Below are 22,974 nucleotides of genomic sequence, written 5' to 3' on the forward strand. Positions count from 1 at the left end.
ACGAAATATAAGAGGGGAAGGTGAACAACATGGCTACAACAGCTATTGGGGCACTAAGAAGGGAAAGAGACACTAGTTAGAAAAGAGAGTATAGCTTAGGACAGGAGGAGGGGAGTCAGTCACCATTTCCACAGTTTAGGGATTCTTTGCCTCTTGACATTTAAGGAATTTTTTTTCAAATATTCAGAACTTTGCATACTCCATGAACTCTTTTTTTTTTTTTTCTATTAGATTACTTTGGTGAAATTACCTTAAGGCCATTTGCTGCAATGAACTGCCACTAGGGAGAGACATCATAAGATCAGAGATGGTCTGAAGTAATCGGTGAAATGTGTGTGGTAAGGGGTGAGCGGCTTCGCCTGCGATCACTATATCTGATAGTGGGTGCTCACAGACTCTTGTATCCTTCTCCTAAAATAAAAATTGAAAATGAGTTCATCAGTCCAAAGAAACTTTTTTTTTTAAAGAACAAAAATGTTATATAAGCATAATTTGTATGTGCAGTATGTAAAATTTCTAATTGATAAGGTAAATTACAAGTAAAATGAGCAAACCCAACTAAAACCACATATACACATTAATTCTAGGATACTTATACATCATTAGAAGCCTGAATCTGTGTGTGGATACATGTATTTGTATGTCTATGTCTTCATATTCATTTATACATATATTATTTACATATGTTTATACATTAAGAATAAGGCATGGGCCAGATGCAGTGGTGCACACCTTTAATCCCAGCACTCGGGAGGCAGAGGCAGAGGCAGAGGCAAGTAGATTTCTGGGAGTTTGAGGCCTGACCTGTCTAGAAGTTCTGTACACTAAACAATAACAAACACTTTACAACATAATCATAACTTATTACCTATGTTTATTCAATACTCTCATGAATGGAAATAGCACAGTTTACTCAACAGTCTCTTAGACCAATCATTTTGTTTGTTTTAACATGCTCTGCAAAAATCACATATTTCTCCAAGAGATTTTTACAACACAGCAAATATGAATGGCCTTGTTTTCCCATTTGGTTGCTAATGGGTGTTTATTAAACGTTTCAGACTATGTAAATGAGCTAAGTAGAACAGGCATGCTTTTGCTTCTCTCTTTGTGTGTCTTCTTAAATAAGAGCATGATACACGTTGTAGTTTACATTATCTTTTGCTAGACCATATCCTGTTTTATTCTTTATCAGCCCGTCTAGATTAGGTCAAGGTCTGGCATCCACCTGGTTAGACTGGTTATGTCTGTTTCCCTTTATACTGGGGAGCTGCCCTCCTACTAAAGTGTATTCTCTATTTTTCGGGCATCACATTCATTCTATTTGTACTACACCAGAAAGGAAAGCTTTCCAGTTCTACATTCTCTATACAGTAGTGATGCTGCCTGTAATACTGCAGTAATATACATCTTCTGCCTGATTGCTTTTTGACAATGGTATTCAGTGAGAAACCAGCTGAGTTAGCATCCTTGCCAGACAGAAAACTTTCCTTCCGTAAGGCTAACACTTTGCCCATACTATTATTATATTATTTTTGTTGTTTTCTTCAGGTCAAATAATCTGTCAATTATTTCATGTAAAACATTATATTATACTACCAGAGAGCATACTACTTGATTGCTATAGAAATATGGAATTATGGCCATATACCCATGCACATTTGGGAGACACTAACTGGACTCTGGTTGTTATTAGTAACACAGAAAGGTCAGTGGAGTGTGTCACACTGCGGTAGCTGGAGGGAAGTGTGGCTGACAGGTAGGGTGACATACATCTCATGCATGCATAAAACTTTCAAAGAATAAAATGTATGCTAAAAAGGGGACCGTATGGAATGAGAACGAACACAAACTCACTTGCTCTGCATTTTCTTTACTTGTCTTATTTTCTTCATCCTCATCTTCCTCTGCTTCTACTGGAGAAGGAGTCAGTGCTGCCACAAAGTGCCAGAGGATGTCATGCAGCGAGGTGGTCTGGATGACATTGCAGAGGAGCCAGTTGAATGCCTGCACAAATCAATGGACACACACAGGGAAGGTGTCAGTTAAAATAGGTAGGGTGTTAAAAAAAATTACTTAGAGATAAACATGCTAGAAAATGTGGCTCTCATTTCACTGCAAAAGCACTGAACTTGAAATAGTCAATTTTGGGCTTAGTTAAACAACAACACCACCACCAACAACAAAGAGCAACAGGAAAATACTATTTACAAAATATAACAATCATTCTTTTTAATATTAGTTTACTCCATTCAAAGAATCTTTTTCTAGCCAGTATTTAAAACTAATATAGAATATATTCCAATATATTTCTAACAACAAATGTGACAAATTACTTATCCTATTACTGTTAAAAAAGAATAAACATGTATGATACATAGGTCTAGGAAATACTGCATCCCTATTAGTCAGAAAATGAGGCCTAAATAATTTCCTACTGGTAAATTTCTAACTCAAAAACCCTAGTCATCATCTTTGCATGATTATGTCATTTCATTCTAGTGAAATGTCCTGACTATAAAAAGGTTTAAAAGATAACCTCATATTCAACTAATACAGTGATATAGAAATAAAGATATAAATACAAAATTCAAATTATGTTGTTTATAAACTTTAAAATTTTATTTTGGTTTAAACATTTTTTCCCATTAGATATGTGGCTTTAACTTGATGTAATTTGGTAAAAAAGCATTATCATTAAATAGAACTACTATGTGTTTATATAATGCGTTAATAGCGATTCCATCAGAGCATGCGCACCTCCATAGCAAACACTCGGCAAGCTGACTTTCTTAAGGCCTGCTTCATTGCTAGCTCAAGCCCTTCTAGGTCATGATGCTGTATAACGAAGGCTAAGACTGGCCACTGGGAATTCCGCTCTCCTTTGGAAAGAGAGCTGTGGGCCGAGATTAGCCGGGAGAGCTCAGGTGACGGGTGTCTCAAGAGGGAAGACCCAACTTCTAAAAAGGAAAAGAAAATTAGTAATTTTCATAGATTGTATATAATATATTAAATATTGAAAATATGTAGCTTATTCACTTTAAAGGCTTTTGATTTTGCACATGACACCAATCATAACAATTTCAATTAGCGGTAAGAAAGCAATCAGGACTCTGTAACCATCTTACTTTCTTAGAGTACACAGACTCAAGGACTGAGCTGAAGTTCATACTTCCTACAGCACTGTAAGCTAAGTAGCTTGTATTCTACCTGAAATCCACCCCTCATGCCCATCACTTCCTAAAAGGCTGAATGAAGTAGGTGATGGTCAGTTTTAATTTTCAACAGGCACAATCCAGCGTGACTTGGGAAGGGGGTCTCAATGACGAATGGTCTCTATTAGGTTGGCATGAGGTTTGTCCTGTGAGGGATTTTCTTAATTGGCTCATTTTCAATGGAAAGACCTTCCCTGAATGTGGGAGGCACCATCCTTTTGCTGACCTCAGGCCTGAATGAAGAGGGGAGAGAGAATGCTGAGCACCAGCACACACACATTACTGAACACTGCTCTTGGTGGCAGAGCAAGGGGCGTGGCCTAATTAGGTGTGAGCCAGATAAGCCCTTTCTCCCTGAAGTTGCTGTTGTCAAGGTATTTTATCATAGCAACAAGATGAAACTAAGGCAGGGTCCCAACACAAACTCAAGATATTGATTGAATAAACCAACAGCTTATTTAATGGTGCCCAACAATTTTTTTCAGGTGCTCTTCAATATTAACATAATAAGCCAGTATGGTGACATGTTCCTTCAATCCATGCACTTGAGAGAATGAGACAAGAGAGTTAGAAATCTGAGGCAGCCTGGCCCGTATGGTGAGTGTCTACAAATAAAGGCAAGGAAAAAATGCTCATAACCTGCCATTGGTGCAGATTACATAGCTTTAAAAATCCATTAGGAGTTATTCATAACTCTGAAGTTGTATATCTGTTCAGAACCATGGTGGCCGAAAGAGCTGTAAACGCCTGTGGGTGGTGAGGAACACCTGAGTGCTTAAGTACAACTGGACCTGCTAGTTCACCGCACTTAGTGGAAGGGATAATGATGGTAGTATGCGGGGCTCTGATACCTAGCAAGATTTTTTAAAATTTACTTTTATGTGTATGACTGCTCTATCTTCAGACAGTGCTCTTAACCAGTGAGCTATCTCTCCAGCTCACCTAGCAATATTTTATAAGTCAATTTATTGAATAAACATTGAGTGATCTAAATATCTATTTTTACTAAGACACAAGAAATGCATCTCATTTTTTTTTTTTTTTTGGCCAGGCAGATAAAAGTACAGTCTATCACAAATCACAGGTGGTGGTGCGCACCTGTAATCTCAGCACTGGGGAGGCAGAAGCAGGTGGATCTCTCTGTGAGTTCAAGGCCAGCCTGGTCTACAAAGTGAGTCCAGGACAACCAGGGCTACACAGAAAGATCCTGTTTCAAAAAACTAAAAACAGAATCCAAACAAACAAAAGCCCAATAAATCAAAACAAACAAAACCCCAAAACAACAGAAAAATAAAAACCAACACACTGCTTCCCCTTCAGGCATTACATCTTAAAAGTTGTCTGCAGAGAAGCCATTTTCATTTTTCTTTTTGACACCTGATCACTCAACCTCCTTTCTGTCATTATACATACCAGTGTCTCCACTGTTGACTCTCCTTCTAGGGATGGCTTTTACTCGTGCAGGTAAGATGGAATGTTGTTTATCATACTCAGAGGCAACAACTGAGTAGGACCTTTGGAAGACTGTCCTCTTAGCCAAGTCAGTGTCTGTGATGGGACTAGTTTCCAAGCTGCAGATATAAAAAGAACAGAGATACAAACGTACGAGAACGTAAAGAATGAAGTGCAGTGACACTTATCTTCTAACAGTGAGTCAGATGTTTGAATTTCATGTGGGCTCCACAGGCGCTGAATACACGTAGTACACAGACATACATTCACGCAAACACTCATACACACCAAATAAAAATTAAATCAAAAAAAGAATGTAATCTTTTCCAACAATGTGACATTCTGATTGATTTCAAAACTATCTTAAATGTGTATTTTTCTAAAGACTGCATCTCGTGTGAAAGAGGTTCCAAATGTCCTGCCTTGTTTTTTTCTTTAAAAACTATTTTATGTGTATGCATACTTTGTCTGCATGTACGCGTGTCATGCGTATGCTCTGTGTCTACACAGGCCAGAGAGGGAGAGAGATCCACAAGCACTGGGCTCCAGAGGCCCGGGAGCTGCACTGTGGGTGCTGGGAACCGCGTCTGCCCCTCTAGAAGGAGAGCCGTGCTCTTCACTGCTGAGACACCCCTCCAGCTTCCTAACTTAAACCTCAGTTTGAAGGTATTTGGGGAATGGGGGAGACAGAGCAGTTTCCGTACTTAGAGGAATTTTCTTCCAGACTGTCGTTGTTATTGTTATTAATTATTACTGCTGCCACACGATGGAGCATGACCTTCCACCCCACTAGTGGTGCTTCACTGGGTAAACTGCTTTGGTTTCCAGCTTGCTCTGAAAACGTATTGTGGATTTCCTCGGACTTCCGTTCTCAATTCTACTTGATACATGTTATTCCTCCCAGAGATAACACAAGGCTTTACTTTTTACTACCAGGCAGATTGCTCTGTGGAAGCATCCTTCTCTGGGACGTCAGCAGCACAAAGCTGTGACGTGGAGATGGCAGATACTGGGTATGTAATTACAAGATGCGACCTTGGTCTGTCTGAGCTTTGCATCCTTTTCCTTGATCTACTTTTCTATAAACTGGAAGGTTATTTAGCTTCTCAGATTCTTTTCATGGCTAACATGGAAATTTAGAGTGGCATGTTTATGTCAAAGCTGCTGAATATTTATTATTTTTAAAGAAAAAAATAAAAAAATTATTTGGTATGGAAAGTTCTATTAACAGCTTTGCCTTATCTACAACTAGAAGTTTGTTCTCCGTGATCTTACTCCTAGAACACAATGGCACCCCGCTGAGCCACGTTCTTCAGAGCAGTCTAAACACAGTCCCCACAGCCTTTCCCAAGGCAGCTACAAAGGGCAGCTGGGCGTGTTGTTGGCACACGCCTTTAATCCCAGCACTCGGGGAGGCAGAGGCAGGAGGATCTCTGAGTTTAAGTCCAGCCTGGTCCACAGAGCAAGCTCCAGGACAGCCAGGGCTACACAGAGAAACCCTGCCTTGGAAAACAAAAACAAAAAAACCAAACAAACTATATAAAAGCCACATTGTACTCTTTGGAGAAAATGTCAAGAACAGCTGAAAAAACAAAAACCAAAACCCCCAAAACCAAAACAAAACCCTGAGAACAATCCACACAGATGGTGGGGAAAATGCAAGTATTTTTCATGGAAAAACAATCATTTGGCTGTGGCATCCCTCTTACAGCGCACAGCGTGGCTAGGCGTTTAGTTTGCTGTTATGACGGCTGACTTAGTGTACTCTCTCACTTCAGCCAACATCTTCCTTTCCAATGGAACCAGGCTCAGTCACTTCTGTCTGTAATTCTGATGCCATCTAAACTTACCTTTCTCATTACCCAGTAAAGTCCACTGATTTTCCCCTACCCAGTATCTTCTTTATTCATCTTTTTCATGACTGCTGCCAGTGCACTCCAATTCCACACACCTCGCTGAGTCCATAACTAAATTATTAGCTTTTTAAGTGACACTGTGCTAGTCTTACATGTTTGCCATGCTTTCCTCTCAGTTTCAGTGGTATTCAAGTTCTTACACACTGGGTTTACCTACTTCATTCACTTCTCAAGATGCTTTCTGTCCAATACCAACAATAGCAAGTGAGAAGGCACTGTAAACAATGATCCAAGAAGCTTAAGTAAGGGCCATGGTTCACGCTCTGTGCCATTTCTACCATGTGTTCAAGTGCTGACTCAAAGCCAACTTTCCCTCCTTGATTACATGCGTCACTCAAGAGTATAGGCTCCAGTGTAGCCTTTGACTGCATTGCTGGGTGGGATCTTTTCTCTCCCAGTGGTCTGCCTCCCATCCAGGACTCTGTCTGTCTATGCACAGTTTTTCATACTTCTCCAATAGCTGGCCCAGCTGACCCAATGTTCCTCCTGAGACAGAAAGCTGTATTGATGAACTGTAAGAACATTCTTTTATAGTTCAACCTTTAATCCACCAAACACTTGTCACTCAGAAGACACAACTGAAGTACCTTGGTGGCATAGATTTCATATTACTCTCCGGCTCTTCAAATACATTGGGACTTGCATCGGGAGTTACTGATATGTATGGGGCAGGGACAGATGTCGACCGCAGATATCTCATTTCATCCTGGAACAGGTTGTCATCTTGATAGCCCACAAAATTTTCATGATGGTGCCTGTGTTAAATTAAACCCAACAACTTAAGAGCACAATAGCAATATAGATTTTTTTTTCATTTTAAATCTCTTTTGAAAAAAGTACATGAGAATCTACAAGTGGAATTATCAAAATACATACTGAAGTAGACTGGTATAGATAAAAGTCTGATATTACTTTCCAGGGACCACAACCTAAATGATGAATGATCCTACTAACTGCCTAGCTGCTTAGGTGAGACTTTCTGTTTTGGACAAGGCTTAGACCTATACAATCAGTAGTCAGACAGGACTATGACAGCAAGCTTCCTTTTACACCATTCTCTCTACTCAGTTTCTGTTGTCACTGTCACAGTGCAGATTTGCATCATTTCTTGATGATTTGTTGAAATAGTTGTCACTTTTGGGGTGGCAATATATGTATATCAAATTTGAGAACGTTGAAAAACATAAATGTAAAACATTCCTTGGGTTAGGTTGTATTCCCCAGAGAGTTAATACTAGAAGCTCTTTAATTATTCTATGCTGCCACTTTTTTCCTCCCATGTTTTATAATTTAATTCCTCTTTTAAAGACATTTCTGGGCTGGAGGGATGGCTCAGTGGTTAAAAGCACTGCCTGCTCTTCCAAAGGACCCAGGTTCATTTCCCAGCACCCACATGGCAGCTCACAACTGTCTGTAACTCCAAGATCTGACACCCTCACACCAATGCACATAAATTAAAATTAAATAAAATATTTTTTTAAAAAGTCATTTCTTTATTTTGTGGGGGAGGTTAGAAATGCATGCCAGGGTGCATGTGGGGGGACAGAAAACAACTAGTGAGAACTCTTTACTCATTCTACCATATGGATCCAAGGGACTGGACTCAGCTCTCTACAGCTTTCATGGTAAGCAACTTTATCCACTGAGCCATCTTGCCAGGCCAACTTGATTGACTCTTTTCAAACCAGGACAAAATACTGCTAACCTAGATGAACAGAGTAGTCTAACTGAAACTCAAGATATGTTTGTATTTAGCATGCTTGATGATTTCTTCCTGGTCTTGAATTTTTCACATTTCCCTTCTGTCTTCTATTCCCCCTATTTTAATAAGTATAAACATTTTTAAAAGCTACATAACTTTGCCATTAGAGGAAAAAAAAAAAAACAAACAAAAAAAAAAAAACAAAAAAACCCCGAGGCTTTTAAATGGAATGATTGACAGGCAAGCCATGACAGCAGGTAAAAAAAAGAATTCTTCATTTATTACCCAGTGGGGGGAAAATCTAGCTTTGGAATAAGAAAGACTATTTTGGAGTGTTAGTACACAACGTAAGACAGTGCAGACGGTACAGTCTCGCTGCAGTATAGTAATGAGACCACCATCAGTGAGCATTTCTCTAGAACACAGAATATTATTTCTGTATTAGCTTCCACATTCCGTACTGTGACCTTTGAATTGCACACCAGGGTGACTCTTTCCTTCTTTAAAATTCTTCCTTCACTGAATCTGCTTACAGAGAATCAGCACAAGCGACAGAGGCCCAAATGTCACTCTAATCACTACTTCAAGTAGTCAAACAGAACATGATTTCACTTGCGTCTACTCAGCTAGAAACCTCTTCGCCCCCATCACTTGCCCGGCAGATGGTGGATTTATGTCTATCGATGTTTTAATAATCAGGTGAGCAGCAGACCCTCTGCGAAGTGTTTTGTTATTTGCTTACGCAGAATCAAGAGTACGGTATCAGCTCTGTCAGTACCCTATGCACACTTCATTTGAGTACACCTAACACGACACTGGAAAGGTGTTAATGACGCATCTATCTTTCTACCAGTGCTGAATATAGTCGGGGCTTTTTATATTCATTTCAGCATCCCTGGTATTCAGCTAGTACTTGTTTAAATGTAAACAGAATGAATAAAGAAAGCTCCTGCGGGAAACATCTGTGTTTCTCCTCTACAGCATTTCTGACTAACAGACTAAAGTCAACTAGTAGAGAACAAAAAATGCAAGTCTTTCTTCCTAAGCTATGTTTTGTATTGACAGTAACAGAACAAACGGACAAAGTAGCCACGAGCACAAAATGTGCACTCTACACTCTCCTCCCAGTCATGTCACCCAGCGCAAGGATGAAAGCAAATATCAAAGGTTTGTCTCCTACGCACTATCTGTGGTTGTATGGACATGAGAGCAAGTTTTCAATCACTTTACAGTATGACTTTAAGCATCAGAAGCTGTAAACCCAAAGGCAATTACTAACAAAACAAAGTCTCCTTACCTAGCTAATGTCTGCAAGTAGAGACAAGGCATTTTTACAGGAATGTCCTCAGAGACGCCTTCCTTCACAATGGGCAGCTGAGACTGGAATGGCTTTGCAGGATGGTAACACAGGATACTTGGCTCTGCTGCACTGCTCAGGGACAGCAGGAAAAGGGCATTGGCCTTGATCACCTGGTGTGCTTCCATCGTGGGCAAGGCACGGGGAGTCTTCACTTGCATAGGCTTTCTTCTAGATTGTTTGACCTGGCAAAGAAAGAATTGAAGTGACTGTTTCCCGCTTATATCTAAAAAGATAATTTCTTAACTTTTGTTGTTTCTAGAAAAGAATAAAAAAGTACTTTAAAACAGTGATAGTTATTACTAAACCAAGAACCAATGCAACAGTGAGGATCTTAGATCATGGAGGGGCAGGAAGCTTTAGCACAGGTCTCTGCCATGGTTTTCTTTTCTTTTTCCTTCTTTCTTTTCTTTCTTTCTTTCTTTCTTTCTTTTTTTTTTTTTTGTTTGTTTTGTTTTTGTTTTTTTGAGACAAGGTTGTTCACTGTGTAGCCCCGGCTGTCCTGGACTCGCCTGGTAGACCAACCAGGCTGGCCTCTAACTCACAGCGATCCACCTGCCTCTGCTTCCCGAGGGCTGAGATTAAACCAGCTCATGGTTTTCCTTAGTAGAAATTATCTCAAATTTCTATGAGTCCTGTGATATGATTGAGTATTAAGAAAAAGACAAAAGAGAAAGAGTAGGGAAGTAAAAGGGTCCAGAAAGAAAAGTGAGATTTTATATATGTGTAGTGCAGGAGACAATAATAAAGAATGAGAACACAAACATTTGTCAACACAGCATTTGTATCTAAGGGTATAACATTTTAAAAGTAAACCTAGTTTACTTAACAAATACTGAATTTGCATTTTACTTTTGTTATAAGATGGATCAATTATGTAAGACTAACTAATGTACTGATATGATTTTATATTTTTGTAAGTTACATCCATATCATGAATAATATAACCTGAATGGAACACAAATACCTTTTCCCTTGCAGCAGCCTGCTTTTCACGGAGGTATTTTTCTCTACAGCGATCGCATACGAGGTACCAAGTGCTTCCTCCCATCCCTCCATCACCACAGTTACCAGCCCATCCTCCACAAAAATGGCCAATGCTATTATATCCTTGTCCACCAGCATATCGGCCACAACCTTGAAACAAAAATAAGACACACATTTAACATTTTCAATGTCCTTGACCCTCATTACTGATACATCAGAAACAGATCTTTTCAAAGTAAACTTCTGAGAAAGCACCTATTATTTAAAAGTCTAGTACATACATTAGAGAAAACATGCTTGATTAAAAAAAAAAAAACTCAAAAAAATCTCAAATTAAATGATGCCTAAAATCTTTGAGATATCCTATTTTTAGATGAGCATATTAAAGAAACAGAGAATATGGGTACCTTTAGATTTATTTAATAATGTCAATAAAATAGACACATATAAAAGAATAATGTGTTTCAGAAATCAAAATTTTCTAACACAAAATGTAGAAAAAGAAAAAACCAATTACATGTAAAGAACATTTTAAAATATTAATGTATGAAAATATTTACCTAATATACAGTTCTCTGATAAAACAACTGATATCATTTAAATAGGAAAATCCCCCATTCCAATCAATATATTCCATTTAACTGGTAATTTCTGAACAGGAATCTAAGTCAGAAGATGGCGTGTGGAGGCAGCCTCCTTGTTTAGACATGCTATTGTTTCTATTGGGTAAGACCTTCATGCCATCCTTTGGGAAACATATAAATACTTTAGAAATATTTCAAAATTTGCTACACTCCAACTATACACTAAATTTCTTTCTTTCTTTTTTTTTTAAGGTTTACTTATTTATTACATATACAGTATTCTGCCTGCATGTGTGCCTGCATGCCAGATCTCATTACAGATGGTTGTGAGCCACCATGTGGTTGCTGGGAATTGAACTCAGGACCTCTGGAAGAGGAGACAGTGCTCTTATAATTTCTCTATCTGTTTGGACAAACTATTCATGGTAGTCTATGATGTAATATTCTATAAATTTGGGGAACTAATTCTGTATACTTTGATATAATTCAGAGGACAGCTCAATTCAAAGGGCTCTAGCTTATCAAAACGAAAGCATATTTACAGACAACGCAATCACTAACCTGGGTGAGCTTGCCTCATGTGATAGGTCACTGGGTATGGATGCGACTCTCCACACAGCTCACAGATAGTATCTTTCTCTGGCCCTCCGACTGCCAGCTGGGCCATTTCACCAAACAAATTGCCCCTTGGCCGAATTTCTGTCTTTTCCTTTTTCTTTTTTTCTTTTTTTGTTTTCTTATTCTCTTTCTCACACTCTTTCTTTTTAAGAACTGCACAGGAACCAGGACTTGGAAAAATCATATTCTGGGAAGCAGCTTTGATTGTAGCCAAAGAGATATCTTCCCAGAAAGCCACTAAATGCTGCAATGTTAACGGAAGCGGAGACTTGGACTTCATTGTGTGATGCACGGACATGTCAAAGGTGGCTTCTGACTTTCCGTCCTCGCACTTCTCATGGAGGGGCGGCTCCTTCAGCATCGACAAGACCTTGTTTTTGTTGATACTTCCCATCTTAGATATATCTGGCCCATGAGGTGCGATGTTAAACATATTCAGAGCAGATGATATTTCCAATGAATGCCTATTTTTTAACTTGATTTCCTTTTCCTCTGTGGGTGGTTGGCTACTCAAACTACTTCTTATAGGAGCATGCTCTTTGGAAAGCTCTGGATTAAATTTCAGGAAGGAAGAGCAAGCCATTGCATCATGCACTATGCCTTCATGCCACAGAAAAGAGGCAAAAACGGCCCTGGCACACTCAGCCACAGATGGAGACATGGCTTGCTTGGCTGGCTCTAAAGATTTGGCTCCATCTCCTTTGAAAAGAAAGTTAGATTTTTCCTTTTTGGGCCTGGTGTGTCTATTTGCACATTTTCGACTTATTTTGGGTGATGCTCTTACTTCCTGTTCATCTTTCAGTGGTGCTTTTCCTATGCTGAAGTGCACTTTGTTTGATGCTTCGTCCACACTCTTAAGTTCACTGTTTTCATCACAGGTGCTCTCTGGGACACCATTGGTTTTTAAAGTGCTTGAAGTACAGACTTCAACCACCTCACTGTGGAGGTTCTCCTGTACCACGTGGGGAGAAGGGGCTCTGTTTTCAGATCCGGGGGACTCTTTAGGATCCTTTGGTACCTGTTTTGGTTTTGGTGATGTGGAACGGCCCCTTAATGGTTCCGTGAGGGGCATTTTCTTCTTACGGAGGGTATCTGGATCAAGCGTGTATGAGTCTGACTTGGAACGTTCCCGAGGAGGGTCAAGTTTTGTCTTAGCAGGAGCTGTGCTTTTCTGAGGTAGATTTTTATCCTGTGGTGAGGAGGAGCGTGGAGAGCTAGCACCAGATGGGCTAGACCTGGGAGTCGGCAGCGCTTTGGGCTTAGGAGAAGATGACCTAGAGCCCGGTCCTGGGGATTCAGCCCTGAAGCTGGAAGACACCCTCCCATCGGACTTGAGTGTCTGTAAGGTGTTATGGTTAGGGGACAGCGACCTACTATGGGAATCTGACCTCAACTTTGCAGCGTCAGATTTTAACATTAGGGATTCACTAGCAGATAAGCCTTCTGTCCCCCTTGGCTTCTTCTGGTCAGCAGTGGTCCGGCTCACGCGCCCATCGGGTTTAATTGATCTGCTGTGCTTAGAGGGCAGCTCTGACTTTCCTGATGTAGAGACTGGTCTTGAAGATGTAGAGATAGTTCCTCTATCACCTGCATGATCCATTTCATAGTGAATTTGTTAATAAAATGCTAATGTAATGATAATTTTAACACTAGACACTAAAATAAAAAGCTACAAATGTACATTACTTGTCACATGTAAAAACATGTTAAGAATAAAATAAAAATATTTCTCATAACACTTCTACTCTATCATTTACACACAAGATACTACTAGATATGTTCATAGATGCAAAGCAGATTGAATAAAAACTATCTATTCACCCGGAGGAACTATTAGTGATGCCACAGCCCCTGTACAACTAATCAAATTCAAATTCTGCAAGCAACTAGGAGAATAACCTCTTTAAAAACTAAAATTATGAAAAAATAAATCCTCCATATGAAATAATCAACCTAGGATATTTAGGAGAGCAAAACTTAGGATAATTAAGGTAACAACATAGATCTTATTAAACAATGAAACTCAATTTATATAATTCCTGCATTCAATTGTAAACAATAAATACAATTAGGTTAGTGAAGAGCTCCTTACAGGAGACATCTTAGTTTAATGTTTTGATTAGAATGGAAATCCTAAAGGTGGTGTTTATTTGTATATAAGTCAGATATTGTTATTTAAAAACAGTTTCCATCTTAAGATCCCAGTAGCTTAGCTGATAGAACTTGGAGCTGAAGATCCTTGCAGATTTAAAGGGACCCACAAGATTTTCATCATAAATACTACAAGTTGGAACTGTATTCTACATGCCTGGTGAATGACAGGAAAAAACAAAACAAAACCAAAACCAACTAAACCAAAAAAAAAACTCTTTCTAAGGCAATCAGTAGATAATTCTATATAGATACCATCTGGCTTGGGCATCCCTGCCTTTCTGTAATTTTTCTTTCCTGCGTATTAGGCTTTCTCTGAAGCAATATGGCCAGGCCTTGTCCCTAGCAGGTGGTTCAGCTTAAAGTCACCTTTCCTCCTTAAATGAATGAAAAAACCACCCTTGCTTATAGCGCAAAGAACTGTTTTTCTTAGGAGAACAATCTGATCCAAGTGATTCAAGTATTATGAAAAAACAAAACAGCTAGATGTAATTAGATACTTTTGGGGAAAAAGGGTCCTAAGAAGCTGAATTTGCTGCCTGGCAATAAGTGCAGCCTGTTCCCTGTTCTCCCCTGGCCCAGAAGGGGCAAGACTAGCGTGGTAAAGTGGGAAAGCACTCTGATTTGCATGTGTATGAAGTCAGTAAGTGTTACAGAATTTGTCCTCTACCTGCAAAGTCCTCTAGGACTGGTCTGTGTCATTTCTCCTTCAGTGCTATAGTGCCAAGGTTTGGAAAATGGTATTTGTTCAAGCAGTTTGTTGGAAAACCAATATATACTTATCTCATTTTTTTTTTTGTTCGTTTGTGTGTTTACTATACCAACACATCCAGATCCTCTGAGAATCCACTCTTTAACAGGACTGCAGGTGACAGCAATCACTGTGTGAGCTTAGAATCTAGATGAACAAGCTGTAGTGAAATGAGGGGATGTAACAGCCCATGGAGAGCACAGTGGTGCAACGAATATTTATTTCAGTTGCAAGAGTCCAATGTGTGGCAAACAATTATAGCTCGTTGAAAGAATATTGTGAACACTCCCTAGTTCTACTCCATTATGAACTTTCTTAAACATGGAAGTTGCTCTCTCTATTTTGTTTTGGTATTTGCCCTATGTGTTCATTTTATGTTCTCAAAATTTTGTGATTAGAATACATTTGTAAAACGAAATCACAAAAATTGCAAGTATGAATGGCAACTGGGGGAACAAAGATCACCAGACGCTATATTGACAAGTAAGTATTCCCAAATTGTTCCCAAGCGGTCTAAGAACCTGCTGCCTTTTTCTCTTACTGACCTAACACTAACTAGTATAAAGCAAAATATATGAACAGATCCACTTTATCTTGTAGAATTAGCATCAGCCTAGCTCTAGTCACTAATTAGAAGCTTGCTACATTTGGGATACTAACGCTTTGTTGTTGTTGTTGTTGCTATTTTTCATGTGAGAGGTGAAAGTTTTTTTTGTTGTTATTGTTTTGTTTTTTTGCTTTGTTTTTTGAAACAGGATTTTTTCTGTGTAGTCTTGGCTGCCCTGGACTCGCTTTGTAGACCACGCTGGCTTTGAACTCACAGAGATTTGCCTGCCTCTGCCTTCCTAGTGTAGGGATTACAAGCGTGTGTGTCACCACGCCTAGCTCAAGAGGAAGAAGTTTTAAATCACCCTATCACAAATATTTTAGGAGCTGCACAATACATAGTAAGGAATAAAGTTAAGTAAGTAGCACATTTCATATTTAGAATTCATTCAAAATTAATTTTTAACTTAATTTTCTACTTCAGAGAAAATACCAACTTATTTTTAGGATTCCTACTTAATTATTAGGAAGGCCTCTGTGCAAAGGACTGACTTACATGGTATGGTGAATACATCTATCCCCTGAGCACAAGGATTCACAGTGCTGAGACTGCTCTACAACTACCCTCACCCACCGCCCCCACTGTTGTTGGTTAAATAACAGAATCTGCCAAGTACTGGGAACATCATCTGTCCGACATATGCACACGTGGATGCTGAGAGGGATAGAAACCATAGATATCTGTATGTTGACCTCTCTGCCTCTAATAGAGGTGACAGCTCCTTAAGATGTAAAAGTGACAACACCTAAATATCTGTTGGAACTCAAGTGCATAGGTAATGGTGGAAAATTTCTTCCTAATATGTATTCATTAAATCATAACTAAATCCTTTTGAAGAACTTATGTCTTCAAACTGTTTTTAAAAATATACTTTCAAAAGAATGTTAAGAGCAATAAACCTGTAAGCTAATTTTTGTTTATGGGCTTCATGTGGCTTTCAAAGAATTTTGTAACATATATTAGGTGTTACTAAAAATTATTATGTGGATGTCCCCAAATAACAACAAAAATAACAAATACTTCACTGAAATTATTAAATGACACATACTTCCTTATGCAGAACTTAATTTGAATTAACAATTGTATATATATAATACGTAAACTTAAGTAGTAAGCAAAAAGTTCTAACCTCTAAGGAACTCTTAAACAAATGGGCTAAAAAGTTCATATAGTTAAACAAATTAAATGTTACTGAACATGTTAAATAGGAAAGATTTATCCATTAAAGCAACAACATGATTTTTCTTAGGGAAATCATAATCAGGGCATGTGACACCATGCTAGAATATAATACAAGTAACACTATATTGTAATATGATGTGTCACAATATGTGGTGTATATTTGGTCACATGACTAATGTGCCAAATAGTATATTGTATTATATTATGATCCATATCACAATGGATCTGATTTGTAATCCTACTTATATACTTTGTATTTACTATTCATGTGTTTGCTTTTTTCTTACACTTGTTCATCTGTGCATGTGTGTTTGGATGTCAGAGGACAATGTGTGGGGGTTGTGTCTCTTGTTCCATTCCATCATGTGGGTTCCAGGTACTGAAGACAGGTTGCTACGCTTGGCAGCAAATGTCCTTTCCCTTAATATTACAGATTACTTTATGGCATTTGCAGTACTCTAAAAGACCAAATACATATTTTTAAATATTTTGGAAATGTGTTTAGCCTCTAACACTCATAAATTTAAAATATTAAGTCACTATATAAATAATGTAAGAAAAATTCGTGATAGAGGGGGTTAGTGTGTGTACACATATGTGTCTGTATTGTTTCTTAATAATCAAGTTTTTAAAAAGGCTTTTAACTTAAATTTCAAAATATTTCTATTAAAACTAGAATGGTAGAATGATTATCCAGGCTTCAGAAAGTAATACAAGTCTGAGATCAAGCCTGTCCATAAGAACCTGTATTTATCCAAGTGCTTTATGATACACCATATTATCTTGTGAATTCTTTTTATCTACTTAAGACTTTACAAAGCTTAAACAACTAACAAGGATGATTATCTGTAATTCCAGATATAATAAACATGCATTAACAGGATAATTTATAAAATAATATAAATAGGTACATCATAAATAATTTCAAACACATAACATAAAATTCTAAGTAAAATGATAAATCTTCATTACAAAAAATGGAATGGGATGATAATGAGAGGTGAAATGAAAGTCTCTAGGCTCATCCTCCGTTCACTAAGAATGGCCCATTTGCAGATGCATGTATACCCACCCTTCAGTTTGTGAGACAGAGATGAGAGAGCAGAGGCAGGCCCAGCTACACCAAAATTTTTGTAAATGCGCTCACGAGAAGCAAGGTTGCGAGATGGAGATTCTACAGTGGAAAACATTGGCAAAGAAGCAGCACAGATTCAATGGAAAAAAAGCTTAGAGAACACAAGCAAAAACAAAGCATTTCAAATGGTATGCAATTATACACTTACTTAAACTAAAGTTTTCAAAAGGTTTACATAAAATTAAGATTTAAAGCAAGGTCAAATTAATGTATTTAGATGAATTGTATGTGTAGTATGTTCAACTATGTTATAAGTAAGGCTTATAGAGCTGATAGGTCAAGTTTGAGCATTTCTATTTAGAGTAATATTTCCTTAGTTTAAGTTTCTCTGCTTGCTTACCTGTAAATAAGGGTTTATACAGAGAAGTAATGGTAGAGAAAGAAATATTATTTGTAGTTTAACTATTGCCTCTTGGCTTTCTGAATGGATTGATTATTATGACTTCCCAAATATGTATCTCAGGATGGCCCCATGCTGAATTTTCATTTCTCTACTCTTCTTACGGCTAACCCAGTATTAGTGTTTTAAAAATAGATCTTTTATCTAAGATATTAAATCCTGTTGGCAAAAAGTCTCAGAACACAAATAAAGTACATTTAGAACTCATTGGCACACATACGTGCACACATAAGCAAACAACATACATATACACACATACCCACACAAATTAAGGAATCTACATATAACATATACTTCCTGAATAGTATGAATGATGTTTTTGACTTATTCTTATAGCTTATTTTAAATCTGCATGATGTACAAATTAAGAAAACTCCAACTAAAGGAAAGATACTGAGTATTATATATCCATGATTATTCTAGGTACTGAAAATACAGTGGTGAAAAAAGCCCTCATTCTTATGGCACTTGTATTGTGTGAACATTGAGACATGAAAGCTATTAGCATATAATGTTGATAACAATCCAGCACGGGAAAAAACCACCAGGGAGTTGGATCACAGGTGCAAAGCCATAGACACTTGTGGGTAAGACAGTGAAAGATGACAAGAAACGAGTAGACAACGAGAGAACATATTCAACAGGTTAATGAAGATACTTCTAGAAGGAGGGCAAATACAAGGGCTGTCAAAGCTTACACAAATCAGAGAATTTACTGTGAGTCAGGAGGAAAGCTCACACCATGAGCTCAATAAAGAATGGAAAGTTGACAGAGATAGACAGTATGATAAACCCTCCATAAACTACGTTAAAACTTTATACTTTATTTTTGAATATTTTTCTTTTTGTACAAAACTATGAAAATGAGAAGGTGCTGCAGAGATCCTTATGCAGTTCAATCGTAGCTGCAGTTTCTAGCCATTGGTGAGAATGTTAGAAAGGTGATGTGTTTGCAGTTTTTCTCTTCTCTAAGAGCTAAGCTAGAGACAGGACTATGGCTCAGTGGCAGAGAGCCTGTCTGGCAGCCTCAAGGCCCCAGGTTCAGCCCCAGTGTTAAACCAACAACAAAGAGATAAACTAAGTGGCAGCTGCTGAGCAGGCCCACTCTGTCAAGCTGAGAATGCTGCCTCCTTCTTTGCTACAGTAGAACCCAGGCTCCTCAGGAAGATGCCTCCTTCCTGGCAGGCTTGCTATAGTAGAACCCGGGCTCCTCAGGAAGATGCCTCCTTCCTGGCAGGCTTGCTACAGTAGAACCCGGGCTCCTCAGGAAGATGCCTCCTTCCTGGCAGGCTTGCTATAGTAGAACCCGGGCTCCTCAGGAAGATGCCTCCTTCCTGGCAGGCTTGCTACAGTAGAACCCGGGCTCCTCGGGAAGATGCCTCCTTCCTGGCAGGCTTGCTACAGTAGAACCCGGGCTCCTCAGGAAGATGCCTCCTTCCTGGCAGGCTACAGTAGAACCCAGGCTCCTCAGGAAGATGCTGGCTGAAAGCTCCAAAGAGAACCATGCTAACCTGAAGCTCCCATGTTAGACCAAATGTCACAAGTTTAAGGACAAACACCTATAAAACTTTCTTAAAGTCATTTCAGTATTTGATGTATCATTCAGAGTAAATAACAAAGTGTTCTCAGAGTCTGAAGAATACTGTTAAATTACTAAGGAAAATAAACTGTGTCTAGAGATATGCTGTGACACTGTTCAGAAAAGAAAAGGTTGGGGAAAAACACTTTATGAAGATTAAATAAGTACTTAAAAAGTTCAAATCTGCAGGTAAAACAACCAATCATTCAGTTCATTTCTGCAACATTAATTGTTCCTTGGGCGTCAAAAACTGAACTAGAGATACTAACAATAAAAATAATGGAAAGCATCCATTCTTCTCCCGAGCCCAGCTGAAGCTCAGGCAGCCTAGTGATGTAAAAGCACTCCTCAAACACCATGGCTCTGTGGGCGTCACCACCCTTTATTTCCAACCCTAAGGGTCACATCCAGTTTAATGTAAAACTTACCCTTAATACAGTATTTTCTTTTTACTAACATGTCTTTAGTTTTTTCAATTCTTGGTTTTGAATCCCAAGTATCAAGTTCCCTGATCACTTTATTTACTGTCACAAAACCTGAACTTTAAAATTACTATACAGGTACTAAGTAATAAGTAAAGTGTTATAAAAATGTGTGGCTTCTCTATGAATGTACAGCTCCTGAGCTACTGCTGAGAACAGAAACTCAAAGAATCAAGGCATCTGCTGCCCTCTTGTGGCAATACCAAAACTGCAGGTTCCAGAACTGAAAAAATGGCATAAATTATTATTTAAAGTCAGCAATTAAGCAATGACCAAAACTGTTAAATTTCACTATCAGAAATGAGTAAACTATTAGGGAGCTAAAACAAGAGAGTGACCTCCACGGACTCTGATAGAAAATCCTGTGTTATAACTCAGCCATGTTACACGTGTATGAAATAAAATTCAGCTTGAGCACTTATTTTACAAAACGATAAACATATTATTAAATTCACTTTTTCATTCAACTTTTAAATTTCCTATTATGTGCTACCACCAAGCTGTGACATTATGAATGCTTTTCTAGGTTCCTGTTTGGCAGTACTGAGAGAACTGAAAATGAAATACTACGAAGGACAGTATGGTAGAAATCATTATATTGTATGATAAATTCGGGAGGGTGGATTATCTAAATCATGTTGCATATATTATTATCAACAACACAAAGAAAGCAGAAAATAACACCAATAGGGCTTGACATTAGCATGCTACAGATAAATAATTGTTGGTCTGGTAATGCTTTTGCTTTCAATGTTGTCTGGTTCTCACTTCTGAGCCTTTTGGAATAAATATTTCTGTCTTATTGTCATTAGTAGGCATAATTCTAACAAAGGGATCTGAAAAAGCTTTTAAATGTTTTAGAAATATCTTATGATAATGCTCAATTTTCAGTGATGGACTGACAGCCTACATTCATGTTTCCACACTTATTTTTAAGATGTAGGTAGGAATCTTCTAATTCAAAAAGCCTTCACAATGACAATAAAAAAATGTGTCAGTAAGGGACGCTGTTGCTGAGTTTCTTCATCCAATTTAATTCCTACTGACTGTGTCTTTCCATTTTCCGAGTAGAACGTTGGCTATTTTTAACATCACAGGCTCCTGAGATAAGCAGTTAATGGCTAGGTCTGACCTATGCAGTTCATAATTCCCAGAAATCACTCACTTTACAGGTATTTATTTTTAAAATATTAAGAATAAGCTCACTGACTCTTATAGAGACAATAAACCAAAACTTGGCTCTGGCCAAGGTTGTGACAGAACACGGTGCAGGCTAAAGAGTGCATGTAACTAGGCGGGGAGACAGCTCAGTGGTGGAGCCCTCGCCCTGCGTGCACAACACTGTGGATCCTCAGCACTGCAAAAAGGGAAAGAAAAGTTACAATGGAGTGTATTGGTTACTCTCACGTCTATCACTGTTTCAGAGGATCTGACATATATTGGCAGTGATCATCTCCATATCATCCTAGTGTGTTAGAGCGTGGCATGACAACAGAAGCGTTGTGTAGACTTCACTGTGGCAAGTGTGTCAGAAGGAATATGGATTTATGTGACTAGGAGAGGAGATTAAGATGTAAAATTTATTTACATTAGCATCAGTATATTAAAAATTTTAGAAAGACAAAATTCAACATAAACATAAGCCTGAAATATATTTTCTAATGAAGTATGACATTATTCCATATACTCTGACTATGCCTAGATGTCAGAAAAAAATAGTTGATAACCTTTCCAATATAGCATTTCTGTAAATGATTTTTCATAGCAAATTTACTGATTATATATTAAGAGGCTAGAAATATGATTAAATATACCATAATGGAAAAGGATTTGTTCTCTCTGTAATAGATGGAATATGAGCAGTATTTTACGTATGCATTCTAGATTTTAGAATAATTTAAGAATATCCTAGGAAGAGCCATGTTGTTCTTTAAGCAACATTCTAAAATACAGACGATCTGGAGACATTCTCAGAAAAAAAAAGTCTGTTTCCACAAACTGCTTCTGATAAGAGACAAGAGAAACCATACAACAGAGAAGCCATACACTATGATCACAGGTAATTAATGTCAGCTATGGCCATGTCCTGCCCCAGAAGTAATGCCTGGAAAGAAGCTAGTGCTTTAGTGTGCAAGCAGGTGCACGCATGAGCGTGCGCACGCGCACACACACACATCACACTTTTAATGTATAGCATGTAAAGAATGGGAAAAAAGGCAAATATCTTGCTGCTGCAAGGTAGGGATAAAGTAGTGCAACTATTTCATTTTTGTGCAGAGGGGGGAAAAGGAGAGAGTGCAGGAGACTGAGTAAATTCTGGCATATCTGACCACAACATAGCAGGAGACACATTGATTGTGAACCGTGAAGACTGAATTATCTAGCTAATGAAGTCTCCATAAATGTCTAAAACACTTTTGGAAGTTATGGGGCAAAAACAATACTCAAAATTTAAAAGAATAAAAATAAATAAATGCTTTTAAAAAATATTAATTATTGCTGGGCAGTGGTGGCACATGCCTTTGAATTCCGGAACTCAGAAGGCATAGAGGGTAGATCTCTATGAGTTCAAATGTAGCTTGGTCTACAAAGTGAGTCCCAGCCAGCTAGGACCACACATGAGATACTGTCTCAAAAAACAAAACAAAACAAAAAACAAAACAAAACAAAAAGTAAAACAAACAAAACAACAGCCACCACCACCACCAATTACTACTTTAGGAATGAATGTCATATTCTTATTCCCAGTTGACTTTTCTCAGTTTATTCCACTGGAACTATATTCCTAAAGCATTTATGATTGTTTCAAACTCTCTAATTTTGAAGTTACTAACTGCAGAACAGTAAAGAAAAAGC

General features: G+C 38.2%; 1 protein-coding gene across 1 annotated transcript in view; it reads right to left on the reverse strand.

Annotated features, from left to right (window-relative positions):
- The window catches only part of Mycbp2 (MYC binding protein 2), a 218,461-nt gene that overhangs the window by 30,014 nt on the left and 165,473 nt on the right, over window positions 1-22,974 (reverse strand). Inside the window, 8 exon segments of the mRNA XM_051161021.1 lie at window positions 251-411; window positions 1,858-2,007; window positions 2,761-2,957; window positions 4,629-4,786; window positions 7,171-7,338; window positions 9,583-9,827; window positions 10,610-10,779; window positions 11,775-13,418. Coding sequence (XP_051016978.1) covers window positions 251-411; window positions 1,858-2,007; window positions 2,761-2,957; window positions 4,629-4,786; window positions 7,171-7,338; window positions 9,583-9,827; window positions 10,610-10,779; window positions 11,775-13,418 — 2,893 coding nt within the window.

The sequence above is a fragment of the Acomys russatus genome, chromosome 18 (assembly GCF_903995435.1).
Source record: "Acomys russatus chromosome 18, mAcoRus1.1, whole genome shotgun sequence".
Taxonomy (NCBI): domain Eukaryota; kingdom Metazoa; phylum Chordata; class Mammalia; order Rodentia; family Muridae; genus Acomys; species Acomys russatus.